The sequence below is a fragment of the Podarcis raffonei genome, chromosome 3 (genome assembly GCF_027172205.1).
Source record: "Podarcis raffonei isolate rPodRaf1 chromosome 3, rPodRaf1.pri, whole genome shotgun sequence".
Classification (NCBI taxonomy): Eukaryota; Metazoa; Chordata; class Lepidosauria; order Squamata; family Lacertidae; genus Podarcis; species Podarcis raffonei.
Window position 1 is genome coordinate 22,097,205 of NC_070604.1, and position 14,563 is coordinate 22,111,767.

General features: G+C 45.9%; 1 protein-coding gene across 1 annotated transcript; it reads left to right on the plus strand.

Moving 5' to 3' along the window:
* Nucleotides 1–1,526: 1,526 nt before the first annotated feature.
* On the plus strand, nucleotides 1,527–14,188 carry FAM110C (family with sequence similarity 110 member C). The gene is made up of 2 exons (XM_053380796.1): nucleotides 1,527–3,340; nucleotides 12,956–14,188. The coding sequence occupies exon 1, from the start codon at nucleotides 2,228–2,230 to the stop codon at nucleotides 3,314–3,316; it is 1,089 nt and encodes a 362-aa protein (XP_053236771.1). The 5' UTR covers nucleotides 1,527–2,227; the 3' UTR covers nucleotides 3,317–3,340; nucleotides 12,956–14,188.
* Nucleotides 14,189–14,563: the final 375 nt, after the last annotated feature.

Here is a 14,563-nt window from a genome sequence, read left to right on the forward strand (position 1 = left end):
GTGGTCTGAACATTTCTCCAGTGACATCAGCTGTTTGCAAAAGCAGAAATATCCTAACAGATTCCTGATGCAGAAATGATCTCATAAGGACGGTGTGTGTGTGTGTATTTAAATGGAACTCAGACCATAAGTTTTATGAACATCACACACTATCCAGCAAGAAACACTGGGCTCTTGTTCGGAACATTTGCATGCACTATAGGAACTGATCGCATGTGTGATTCTGCTCCGTGCAAAGTAAACCTAACGAACCTTGAATGCTGGGATTTAAGCTCATTTGTTTCTTACAGCTTTGGAATTGATATAATTATAGTGAAGAGCTGAGCCATTTTACCCTTGTTATCCACAACATTACTTAATCTCGAGAGTTAATTCAATTAGGAGAAGCTTGTTATCACGTGCAGGTTGAAGCCTCTCAGTGCAGAAGAAGGTCCAAGAAGTGGGCTAGCAGAAAACAGGGCATCCTGTCTACATTCAGAGCTTGCCTTGTGTAAACGTGGAGAATGTCTGCCCTGAAGCATCTGATCTACTGAAAACACCTGGGACTGGGGTTGGTGTGACAGAAAATTGTGTCTGAGCAGGATGTCACAGCCAAGATGGAGGTAATGAGCAGAAGTAAGAACTTAAGTTGCAATCAGTCATGCTGGGAAGACTGGAACAAAGCAATAAGTAGAAAAATACATATTTCCTTTGAAAACTGAGCAGAGGTGGGAAGCCTGTTTTCTCAAGGGCCACAATCCCTCGTGGTATGGGGGGGACTTTCCAGGGACTGCATGGCAGTGGTGGGTGTGGTATCTGCTTCTAAAGAAGTGTTTCCCATACTTGGGTCTCCAACTGTTTTTGGACTACAGTTCCCATCATCCCTGACCACTGGTCCTTGTAGCTAGGGATGATGGGAGTTGTAGTCCCAAAGCAGCTAGAGACCCAAGTTTGGCTAACACTGATCTAAGGCCTGCTACAACAAAACAACAACATGGAGGCTGCACTTACCCAATATGTTTTTTTTCTTGACTTCTTACAGATCTTGGCCATATTGGACTAAAGTCAGATGATAGGTGGCCCATTGACAGTATTTGACCAGTCAGTTTCCAAATGTCACAACTGTTTCTTCCAGTCAGATGCCTTAATAATCACTTGCGTAAGGATGAGTCCCTAAGCACCTGACATATATTAATGAACCAAGCTTGACAGCACCTCTGACTTCAAGGTAGGAAATCTCCAGATAGCAATCGCTTTACATATCCCCAGGGCAAGCCACAGCAGCTGTTGAGCTGCCTGATGGCTTTTTAAAGCAAAGAATGAAGGGTATTTATTGGGTGAAGGAAGGACTGCAATTCAATGATAGAGCAAGTGATGTGCATGCAAAAAGTCGCTGTGTTTTAAACTCTGGTTTAAAAAGAAAATGCATCCTTAGCTGCTTCTATCTCACTTTCCCTGATGGTTCTCTGATATTTCTAGCAGCTTTGAGTCAATGACTTATTATGTGTGTGTCTGTTGTTGCCCCAGAAGATATTTAAAAGGCTGGTTCTGGAGCTGCTGCAGGAAATTTCCAAAATAACAAAACGGGTAATAGAAGCAATCCCATGCCCTTTTTAAACCTAGTTCCTCTCTAGGAGGAGGCAGCAGTGCATTTGCAAAGTTTCTCTCCCAGGCACCTCTGTCCCTCAGCCTTTTGCTGCAGGAGGACTCCTCCGGTATTTTCATTCACAGAGAGAGACTTCCCTGGCTGCTGTAGGAGGAGGCAGCTGAAAGCATATGCTAAACAAACACTTTCATTAGGGCTTGTCCTTGCTAGAGGCAAATGGAGTGTTGATGGTCTGAGCCACTCCTCTAACGTCAATGAGCCATCTCCTTCTCTGGGTGATGTCAGAGAGGCCTCGGTGCTCAGACAGGATTGGCTGTGTCTGGCTCGCAGGGGTTGGCTCAGCCGAAAGGTGAATGTGCAAGGAAGCAGCTGTGTGGAGGTGTGTGCAGTCAGAGTGTCTGCAGCAAGCGCAGACAGTTGGGCTGTTTCTAAGGCAGAGAGGAGTTTTCTTCTTTCAAAGATAGATAATAGTAATAAAAACAGAGCAAGCTAGCAGCAGGGGCTAGCTGTTTTGGGGAAGGATCCCTGAATTTGTTATCCATGAAGGCTTGGGACTTAAGGGAGGAGACAGGGATTGTGAAATCGGCTGTTCTTTTTCCTGAACTGTGAGTGAGCTCGTGGGACACCTGAGAGCTGCCTGCTATGCCAACAGAAATCTCTCACACGGTGAGAATGCATGCCATCTCTGGCTTCCATTCCTCGCTGACAGTGCGGCTGCTCAACAAGGGCCCTGAATACCTTCGCAAGCAGATGGAGGCGGGCAACCCAGGCCGGAAAAGCGCCGTGGAAAGACTGGCAGCAGACAAGGCCAAGTATGTCAAAAGCCAGCAGGTAATCAACACTAAGCAGGAGCCGGTCACCGCACTCAGCTCAGCTTCCGAGAGCAGCAGCAGCAGTGAGAGCACCTCTGTGGAGAGCAAGAAAGTCAACAATCACCTGCCTGAGGAGAAGCGTGCCACATCCAACGTGAACAGCGCCATGGATCCCAGCCCCCTTCCGCTTGAGCGTGGTGACCTTCCGATCGTGAGGCGCAGCAGTGCCAAGAGGCAGATCAGGCCGGACTCTTTGGTGATCTATCGCCAGAAATGTGAGTTTGTAAGAGGTCAAAGCCACGAGAGCCCTCGTGGGAGTCTGGTCCGAAGGTTGTTCCCGAGTTCTTTCAAGGAAAAACCGTCGCCTTCTGAGGCAGCCAAGGCCATTCTGAAGGAAGATATCATGGACCCTGAAACTGAAGGCTCCATTTTTGTCAAAGGCGCAAGCCAAAACTCTGATCTGGCAGGACACAATGCGCCTCCAAACACAGGCCCAGCAGCCATCCTCACCAGCAGATGTGAAAATGCCTCAAATTTGATGGTAGCCCCTCATGAGATCAAGGAGGCGAGGCGGAAAGGTCTGCACCGGTCCCAGTCGGACATTAGTTCTCGGTATTCAAAATCTTTCTCCGAGTTTGACACGTTCTTCAAGTACTGTGGCCTGGACACTGAGGTAATAGAGGACCTTGGCCAAGAGAACTTTTCGGTGGCTTCTGACAACTTCTCCTTCCGTATCCGCAGCATCAGTGTGGCAACATCGGAAAGCGACTTCACGAGGCACAGTGGCGACGATGGGCTCCTGGAAGAAGAGCTCACAGAACAGGTCCCTACTGGCACGTCAGTAATTGAACGCAATGCTCGGATAATCAAATGGCTGTACACATGTAAGAAAGCCAAGGAGGCTAAGACCATGCTATAGTACCTCCGAAAGCATCATAGCCAGGTAAGGATAATGGGTATGCAATGCCCATCTTATATTATCTTATGTATCTTTGGCTGTACTGGAGTGTTTCTTTACACAGTGACCTCCTCCCTTCGCCTCTTGCATGGGGGGAACCATACTAAGGGGCATAAAGAACGGAGGACCTAATCTACAAAGACAGGGAGGAAAGATATAGATGATGTGCCAACTGGGCACAATGGCTGCATTTGGAGTTTCAAATTCTATGCAGATCAATGTCGTCAGTATGTACACCTGATCTGCTTTCCAGAAATGTTGTTGTTGTTTTTCTCTTCTTCGCATGACATAGAATCATAGGGCTTTTAAGGTGACTTTTAAAAAGTCGTGTTACTTTGCTAAAGTGGGATCAAACCCTCAGGAGGAAGTCAAAAGTCACGCCTGAAGTCTGCTGCCTGGCAAATAGTTTGTTTACCAAAGTTCTTGCTATGTTAACAGGAAATCTAGAAATTCACCCAGGACTTAATTATATCTAATCAAGATAAGCAAACTGGACCCCTTGCTGTTTGGGAGCTGTCCGTTTTGGTCCCCTGCCTCATTTCCCTGTCTGGGCTCCCTCTGCACATGCAAGCAAACCATGCTAAATTAAATTTTTGCCAGTCTCCCTTCCTCTTCTTCATTTCACCTGGTTTGTTGAGTCACACGACTCGTCTCATATCCCCGTAATAGCTTGTACCACCTGTCTCCTGGCACCCCCATTTTCTGATGTGCTGAGAAGTGGAATTTCTCTTGCTGCTAGATTTCATTTAAATCATTTTGCTCAAAGTGATAGCAGCTGGGCAATATGGCTGCAGCTGCATAGAAAGGAAATTTTGAGCATTAGGCTTGCAATCCTCCGTACTACGATTTTACCCCGCTAAACCTGGTGGGACTCACTTCCCACTAAACATGGATGGGATGGTGACATTCACTTGTGAACCTAGCCATGCTTTCTTGCAAGTAGGTTCCTTTGCAAACAATGTGTTTATGGTGAGGGTATACTCACCGGAGAGATTAAAAGGAAAACCCCTTTAACATGCAAAAGCCCTGTAGTTGTGGAAAGTTCCACACAGACTTGGGCTTTGCTTGTGTTGATTTTACAGAAGGCTGGATCGCACTAGACCTTTTCTTCTCTGTCTGTGCAACTGTGATCTATCCTTGTGAGAAAACATTTGTATGCACAGCTAATGACAGTGATTCCAATAATCCCAGTGGCAAGTAAAATGCAGAATACTGTACAGAGAATACAGAAATAGTTGCCATCTCTATCTGTGTTGCACCACTGCTTCCATATGTGATTTTGGATGTGCTAATGGGACACTGAGCGTGAATACTGACCCTGTGTCTATCAAGTGCTATATCAAGACAGGATGTCCCTGACTTATGACAGGCTCCATGTCCTTCCATAACAAGGGGCAAAGTCCAGTATCCAGGTAAGTATACTACAAGTCCTGCTGGAATGAACAGAGATTAAGCACTCAGTGGTCATCAGATTACACCCCTTTCATCCATTCTAGGCTGTTTGCAGGGGCACCAATGCACAGGAGGAGCTTTGCAAGAACTAGCAACTGCTTTGCTCTCTTCTAAGCAGGAATGTGCTGGGAGCAAGCAGCTCTTCCTGTTTCCAGAAACAGCTGGCTGTGCAGAGGGCTCTTTGGTGTCCCACATGACAACCACAAAATGACGCCCTTCCCTATCCCAAGCAAGGTTTCAAGTTAAACAAACAAACAAACACTGGAAACCCGTTTGATAAATAAACCAGCCAGGTGTTCTTGTAGATAGGTATGTCTGCAAGCATCCTAAGGCTGGGACACAGCAGCCTTGAGTATGCTAGAATAGTCAATTGCTAAACAAAGCCACCACGGTCTGTCCAGAAGCTGACCATAATTTACAAACACCTCATTGGTGCCTGTTGTGCACAGCTGGCAGAATGCTTGCATGTTGTTGTTTTTAGGCCAATAGGGACTGGGTGCCCTTCTTCTTGCACTTTCCCAGATTTAATGAGGCCCATGTGTCTGTGTTATGTTGTGGACATTGTAGGGAGGAATTCCCAGCTGAAGAATTTGCAGTGTTTTTGTTTTTGTTTACTTATTTTTCAGTTGCTGAAAATACATATAACAAACAATCCCCATTTACTTCGCTTTCAAGACATAGGTTGCATGCACCCCACACATTTGTAGTTATTTTTGTAGTTATTTTTCTCTTTGACATCTGGTGGGAGGGCGTTCCACAGGGCGGGTGCCACTACCGAGAAGGCCCTCTGCCTGGCTCCCTGTAACTTGGCTTCTTGTAGCGAGGGAACCACCAGAAGGCCCTCAGCGCTGGACCTCAGTGTCCAGGCAGAATGATGGAGGTGGAGACGCTTCTTCAAGTATACTCAGCAAAGCACCCTCAATAAGTTACAGTTCCCAAATTATTTTTCTGGAGACAGTCACATGCATCAAATATATTTTTAAAAGTATGGTGTGTGCACAGCCACAGAGAGAGACATAGGGGCAGTTCATATGGATCTGGCAGGGACGGTATACAGTTGAAGTTTCCTTTCTCTATCTTACCCACTGCACCTACACCTTGCAAATTACAGGGTTTCTCTTCTTGTAGCATCTGGATTAAAAAGGTGCATTTAAAAGAACCACAGTCAAGCACAGAACCACGATTACTAAGTGTAGTGTCAATTGTTTAATTACAGCCTGATTCTCACAGAACAGAGTTCAGCACGTTTAGAAAAGTGCCGACCAGCCAGCACCTAACAGCTCCCTTTCAAATTAAGAACCTCCCAAGGGCCCAGTCCTTATCATAGCTGTCAACTCTTCCATTTTCCTGCGAGGAATCCTATTCGGAATAAGGGAATTTCCCTTTAAAAAGGGGAAAAGTTGACAGCTATGGTCCTTATCTGTTGACATTCCCTTCCTTCCTTCCTTCCTTCCTTCCTTCCTTCCTTCCTTCCTTCTACTATCGCAGACAGCTTTTGCAACTATCTATGTCTGCTGACGTTAATTTTCAAAATGTGCAATTTGCAATTGAAATGCGTGGATTTAATCCCCCTGAGGTAATTTGAATGGAAAGCAGTTGAGATCCATTCCGTCTTGAGGATCCAAATGCTAAGGAATTCCCCTGATCAGCAGAGGGGAAACTGAGTCTCTCTCCATATTCTTTCTCAACGCAGTCAGTTAAGGTTATGGCCATGACTGCACACTAGGATGTGACTCTTGATCAGGGCCGGATTTAGGTTTGATGGGGCCCTAAGCTACTGAAGGTCATGGGGCCCTTTATATGTCCAGCTGTCCTTTGTCAACAACAAATTGTCACTGTTTTTGTGTTGAATATATGCTAAATGGTAATTTACGGACCTAATCTAAAGCCATTTGCACATAGCAAAATATGTATTTTATCAAAGTAATTGTTGAACTGAAATACAATCAAGAAGAAGTATATTAATAGTGAAATACAATTAAGAAGAAGAATATTGGGGGGGGGCCCTAAGCTATAGCTTGTTTAGCTTACACATAAATCTGGCACTACTACTGATGTTCCAACACAGAGGATTCCCACGGTGTTAACTTTGGGTAGGGTGGGGTTCAAAGCAGAAAACACTTGATAGCTTCTGTACAGAACGCTAAACAGTTAAACATTGGTTGGTATTTTTTTCTTTTAAGGTAGCAGAACCGAAATGCCCGAGGTCAGATTCCCATTAAGGTTTTATTTTAAGCATAGCAAAAACAACAAATCTCTTTATCTCCATTCCTGGGGAAAATGAATAACTGCAATAATAGCCTTTTCTCTCATAAATCTAATACAAGTTTTTACGAGAGGCGGGGAAGCCTCACCACAAATACCTCACATGTATATCCTAATCATTTCTGCACGCAGCTGAAGAAGCAATATACAAGTGGCCCAGAATCACAAGTGGGGAGAACGTGCTTGCTCTCAATTCCTGCCTGTGAGTTCTCCGTAGGCTGCTAGATGTGCCTTTGACCTGACCCAGAAGGGGGTTCTCCCTATGCTCTTGTGAAAGCCCTTCCTCATGTCAATAAACAGAAGGTTCTGTAATTACCGTATTTTTCGCCCTATAAGATGCACCGGCCCATAGGACGCACCTAGATTTGGGGGGGGGGGAATAAAGGGGGGAAATTGTTATCCCCCACCAAGCGCGGGGCTGGGGCAGGGTAAGCCCGAGCTTCCCCCGACCCCAGCCCCCAGAACGGGTCCCAGAGCGATGCCGAAGCTGAGCGCAGCTTCGGCATCGCTCTGGGAGCTTGCGGGGCTGGGGACGGGGGAAGCCCGAGCTTCCCCTGACCCCAGCCCCCAGAACAAGAGCCAGAGCGATGTCGAAGCTGAGCGCAGCTTCGGCATCGCTCTGGGAGCTTGCGCAACCTTCGGGAGCCCGGCGCGGCTTCGCGCCGGGCTCTGAAGGGTTGCACGGAGCTGTGCCGATCCCAGGAGCGCAGGCAGCTCTCCACAACCTTCGGGAGCCCAGCGCAGCTTCGCGCTGGGCTCCGGAGGGTTGCGCAGAGCTGCGCGGAGCCCGGGAGCACAGGCAGCTCTGCGCAACCTTCGGGAGCTTGCCGAGGCTTCGCGCCGGGCTCCCTAGGGCTGTGCAGAGCTTTCTGAAGCCTGGAGAGGGAGAGGGGTCGGTGCGCACCGACCCCTATCGCTCTCCAGGCTTCAGCAAAAGCCTGTATTCACTCCATAGGACGCACACACATTTCCCCTTCATTTTTGGAGCGGGAAAAGTGCGTCCCATAGGGCGAAAAATACGGTACATACTGGTCTTGTCTGTGTTGCAGAAAATATCATGGTCCAGTCCTGATCCTTAGCATTGCTGCCCAAATGTAAGTCCCACTGAATTTAGTTAGACTTAACTTGCAAGTGAGACAGAGATGCCTAAGGAGAGTAGATAGAACAGATACCTTGAGAATTTGGGTTGACCCAGCCATGCATCAGGGAGAAGCAACCTGATTCAGGTATCAGTGAAGGCAGGAATCAGTGTGTGAATGATGGAGCAAGAGCTGTTTAAAATAAACAGAGGATGTGGGTTCTACTTCAGATGGCACTGTAGATCCCTGTGGGGCAAGCAAGCAGGATGGGATTGACTATTCACCTGAGAATGCTACAGTACATAACAGAGTCTATGCTTCTTAAATTCCCCTTAGTCTAGAACGTATGACCATCCTGCTTCTGTGCTGGTATTCTCCACAATTTCTTGTTATTTGGTACATGACGGCTGTTCTGGTATCATCCATTTAAACTGCTGGTACGTGCTACTTCAGAAATTTGGGACACCAGTTTGCATAAAATACGTGCATACTAATATATAACTATAGATGCAAATTTAGGCAGGATTTCAGAGGGTGGGGGTGGAGGGAAAACCAAATTCTGGCTCTTGTTGTCATGGCTTACTCAGAGCCATGAGCCACCAACAGGATTTTCAGGATCCAGTACAATGTATGTGGATTGGGGCCTCCATCCCACCACCAATCTGTTGGCAAGAATTGCTGCTTATGTGCATATTAAGACATATAACATGACCTCGTTCACTCTCTCTCTCTCTCTCTCTCTCTCTCTCTCTCACACACACACACACACACCCTATTTCATACCCTTACAAGTCACCTGTCGCTCATCAATACCATCCACTTGCGGCACCCAGCGATCGCAGATAAAAAACAATTTGTGCCACAACTGGGAAGCAGCCAACTGTGCAGAGCAGACACGTCAAAATAGTTAATCAAGCATCATATGTGCCACCTTATCAAGGCATTGAGCCTGTAGAAGACTTTCGAGAAAACATGTTCCCATCTCTAAAATGGGTGGACAATCCAATAACTTGATTTTTTTGTTTAAAAAAAGCCTAAGAGATTATAACACAAACAGCCTTCTCCCTTCCTGAATCTGAAATGGTGGGGAAAAACTCCAGGGCAATGCTTTTATCCTGGTGTCCCACTTGTAACCTTCCAAGAGACATTAATTTTATTAGCATTTTTATATCCTGCCCACTCCTCAAAGTGTTCAGGGCAGTGTTTGTGCTTTTTTCCCCTTTACCCATTTTATTCGCCTTACAAGGATCCTCTGATGTGGACTGACCAGCTTTGTGGTCACCCAATGAGCTTCAACGCCCACTGTAATGGGCACCACTAATTACTAATTTGCAAGCACTTATAAAGGCTCTGAAGGGGGATCATAGTAAAGACCATCTGAGAGCCAGGACGTACAATGTTCAAATAAGGCTCTCTGTTGGACATTCTTGGCAACTAATTGCACATTTTGTGCTCGCATAAATGTGGTAAAATGTACGGTCATGTGCTGCAAGAGGCTTGTTTTTTTGTGATACTCGCTAACACAGACAAGCTTTCATTAAACTAAAAGCATTCAAGTGTTGCATTTTAAGAGCACGCAGGCAACACACACGCTGCCTTTTAGACCAGGTAATCTCTGTTAATCTAAACTACAAAATGCCCAGATATAATTCATCATCACGTTATTTACACAATTGATTAGTCAGAGGATGAGCCGTTTGAGAGTCGTACACCTGCGGCTCTGTAATCCAGGCCTAGTTTTGCAAGGCTGGGAACTTCCTGCTATGAAACAACACATCCTTGACTTCCTGCAAATATTGGCCCTTGTCCAGAGAGCAAACAGAGATGCCTGTACCTGTTAGCAGCTTTATCAGGCCCCGCACTTCTAAAGAAAGGCAGCTAGCAGACAGGATCGTAACTGTGGAACAGAGTTCATATTTTTTTAAAACACCCTGGGGCAGAAGGATACCCTCCTTACAATCTAGATGGCAAAGCCTGCATGTTGAGTTTGTCCTTGTGCCTTCATGTCCAGCAATGTCTGTGGAACTGCTAAGGCTTGTAGAGTTAAGCACCCGTGGCTCTTTGCAAACTTTGTTCTGGATGTGCACTGTAATTAGTTTGCTAAGATTTCCAGCAGCCCAACTGGTAGGAGCCATATAATTTATTTTTTTTAATTAACAGATCAAAGCTCTAAAATGAGGTGATTGCTTTTAATTGCTCTGATAAACCAGGCTCACCTTTATATAGAGAATGAGGAGAACACCACCCTCTGAGGCACAGGCAAAATGCACAGTGGGTGGCAGAGAAGAAAAAGCCATAGGTCAGTGGCAGAGCCGGTAGTCTACCTGCAGGAGCTTCTAGGTTTGATACCAGATATCCTCAGGTAGGGCTGGGAATGGCCCCTGACTGAAATCCTGGAGAACTTTAGCTTTCAACCAGAGTTGGAACTGGCTTGCAATACAGCTAATGCCAGTCCCTAGTTACTGTTATCCACAGTTAGCGCTGTTGTATGAACGCTAAGGTAAAAAGGCAAAGGACCCCTGGAAGGTTAAGTCCACTCAAAGATGACTATGGAGTTGCAGTGCTCATCTCACTTTCAGGCCGGAGGAGCCGGTGTTTGTCCACAGACAGCTTTCTGGGTCATATGGCCAGCATGACTAAACCACTTCTGGCACAACGGAACACCATGACAGAAACCAGAGCATACGGAAACGTTGTTTACCTTTCCGCTGGACAGTACCTATTTATCTACTTGCACTGGTGTGCTTTTGAACTGCTAGGTTGGCAGGAGCTGGGACAGAGCAACAGGAGCTCACCCCGTTGCAGGGATTTGAACCGCCAACCTTCTGATCGACAAGCCTAAGAGGCTCAGTGGTTTAGACCGCAGAGCCACCCGCTCCCCAAGCTACTCCACTCCATGGCGACCACACTATCAGTAATGCTGCCAAAGGAAGAGAGGGAGTGAGTTGCTGCCTGCTACCAATCTTTTAACCACGTTTAAGATCTCTCTAACATGATGTCTGCACAAACAGTCTTTGAAGCTGCCCTGTACAAAAATACAACCAGTGTTTTTTTCTTTCCCTGGGGGTACTCAAGAGTACGCAGTTCCGGCACCTTTTTTTTTTCTAGAAGAAAGGCAGTGGTTAAAAGTTTGGCACTTGCACATAATTTCACCAGGTGGTGAGGAGAATTTTACCTCTCTCCTGCTTCCCATGATTTCTGATTGTTCCTGATATATGAAAAATAGTTTCCACTTGAAAAATACATCTCACAGACGATTAGCTTACCATGTAAATATATGCACGTCGCAGTAAAATACCACTGGGTCAAGTAGTTATCCAGTAAATCTCGCTGGATTTGCCACCTTTTCCCCTCTACACAGCCTGTTAAATTCCTGCCTCTTCTCTTAACTGCCCAGGAGTCTTGCCAGGCAGGAATAGGAAGAATGATTTTCACAACAAAATCAGAATCATTCCAGTAACCTGAGAAACACAGCACATATTGGCATGAGTTTAACGTTAACGATAAAACATTCAGGTCTTCGAGCGAAGCGCTGGTGATTTAAACCGAGGGAGGTTGCCTTGCTGCACCTGCTGAGAATGCAACCCATAATTGCTGAAAATCCAGGCACATCCCACCCACGCGGATGCTAAGCCTCTATTTGCAAGAGAACAAATAACTAGCAGTTAGAGGAGCTTTTCTATCAGGGCCTATAAGGCTGAGTTCTGGTTGACAGCAATTATCCCCAGACGATTGCTAGGAAGTGCCTACGGAGTTTTACTTGGTTCCCGCTGCTTTGTCAGAGCTGTGCTTAACCGGGCTTTGCCGCGTTTGTCGTCTAAACGTTTGCTTTAAAAAAATAAAGATAAAACTGAGGGCTAACGCAGGGGCAAAAGGAGGCAAAGCAAATGGGCCCCTCTTCAGCTTTGGGGGCAGGAGAGTTTTGTAGGCCGTGAAGCTCAGTGGCCAAGAGTCAGGAAGTGTTGACTGGTGAGCTGCTTACATGGCCACCAACAAATGTCACCGTCCCTCAGCAGACAAAGAAAAGAGGGGAGCAATTGAACAGGGCGTGCATGTAGTTACTCGACTGTATACTAAGGTGCCCCGAGAGGACTGCTTTTGCACAAAGCTCTGAGCTTTTAATGGGTCAGGAGCTTAAGCCATGAATCTTTTATATCCCCAGCTTAATTTTTCATGGGGTTCTAGTATGACTTGTAAAACACAGCATGAATAAATAAAGCAGACCTGTGTGCAGTGCAGGAAATCTAATTTAGCTCAAGGAGTTGCTAGTTAAGGAGCCATTTCTATCATTTAAGCCTTTAGGTATGTGCCGTCGTTTTTAGGCATGTTTTGTTACAACAGGCAGTGCCATCCAGTGAAATAATGCCAGGAGTGGGGAGTCTAGAGCCCGAGGAGCCAAATGTGGCCATCCAGGCCTCTATCTGGCCCTTGGCACACCACTCGCCAGCCTCGCTTCATGCCCTCAAGCAGTTTTTTGCCTTCAGTATCAGTGGCAGTATGTGCCTGAATAACAACTGCTTGGAATTACCAGTACAAGTGAGGAGACTGTTGTTGCACTCAGAGCCTATGTGTGGGTTTTTCCATAGGCATCTGGTTGGCTGTTGTGAGGTAAGAATGCTAGACAAGAGAAGCTCTTGGTCTGATCCAGCAGAGATCTTCTTATATAGTAAACCACCAATGCAGTCAAGCTTTAAAATACTACTCCAGTACTCATTATACAGCTGGATTAAAAAAAGGTATTAGCTCAATGGCAGCATGAAGTGTTTCATAGTATTTCAATAACACTTTACCCTTCTTTTCTTAGAACGGAGGAATTCCCCTGAGATGGAGGCTGGGAACTTGGACATGTAGCAAAATGGTGGAATACGGACTTGTGGCAACCATTTCTATCATGGTTCCTCACCTGCACAAATGAGTCCCATGAGACGACTGAACCACAAATTGAAATGGGAATCAATACCAGCACCTGGAAAAGAAGGAACAGCCATAGCTAAAGGGTGAAGAATCAGAATTCGTTGCCCCATAATACCACCATACTGAAGGGGAACAGAGATGCTGGTCTGCACAAGGAATTTATCTGACGCTCAATCTTCTAGTGAAGCAGAAACCGAGAGTTGGTAACCTCTGCGCGTCTTTTCACAGAAGGCAATGTCCTAGATTAGTATCACTTCTGTTACAGCAAATTGCATGTGCGCTGTTAGGTGTGAGGAACATAATGCCATGTGTGCCCCGTGTTCATGCTGTGGGAAACAGCACTGAGCGGTGGTTTCCCAACGAATAAACACATCATGTGCACATCTGGCAGAATAGGCATATGTGCAGCTGCCCAATGTTCACATTGATTTTCTGCATGGGAATGACCTTTGGCGTGAAGTTTCCCTGAAGTTGGGATTCTGGTGACAAAACCTCCACCTTCATTTGTAACAGGAAACTGCTTTCCTAAACAATGTCTCTCAAGTGCATATGCTTTATCCATTCTTTCTTCACATGAGGGATCTCCCACATACTGCTTGTTTTTCATGCAACACCTGGAATCCAGTGTTCATAGGTGTGTATGTGTGTGTTTTTAAGAGTTTTCTCCAGGAAAACTTAATCTGGGTACCAGAAAAATGCAGTGGACAGGGTTGCATTAGAAGTTGCCTTACACTGAATCAAACCACTGGTCCCCTTAGCTCAACAGCTTCTCAAAGTTTCAGGCAGGAACCATTCCCAACTCTGCCTAGAGATAATGTGGATTGAAGGAGATCTTCTGCATAGAAAGCTTGTGCTTTCCCTACTGTCCCTACAAGCCAGGTTCTCTCTTTTCCCAGCCTCTCTTTTAACTGTGGTTTCCTCATGTCCCCTGTCCCAAAGGCTGAGAGAAAATCCCCAAAGGGATGTAGCCAGACAAGCAAATCAACAGCTCCACCACCACTACCCTTCCTTGTGTGTATGGTAGCACTTTCCACTTGTGTACAGTATCGAGCCATATTACGGTATGTTACCAAACAGTACCAAACTGTGCTTCTTGGTAGGGAATGACATTGCTTTTTTTTTTTTTTAAACTTGGCTAGACTGCAAGGTAAAATGGATGGTCTAGACAGGCCTGGAGGCACATCACTGTCTAAGGTGCTCGCCACGCCTGTGAGAAGATCACTTTTGAGTGGTTTTCCAAACAGGGTTTGCTCCTTTGCCACTTGGGAATGGCTGTCGTTTCTGCAATAACAAGCAGGTGCAAACATGCCTTCCCCTTTTACCGTATTTTCCTGTCTATAATACACCCCCGTGTATAAGATGTCCCATATTTTGGGGGACTCAGATTTAAGAAAATGGGGGAAGATGTATCCATGTATAAGACACCCCCAAATTTTTGACATTATTTTTTTTGGGGGGGAAACCTAGTCTTATACACAGAAAAATATGGTATTTCACT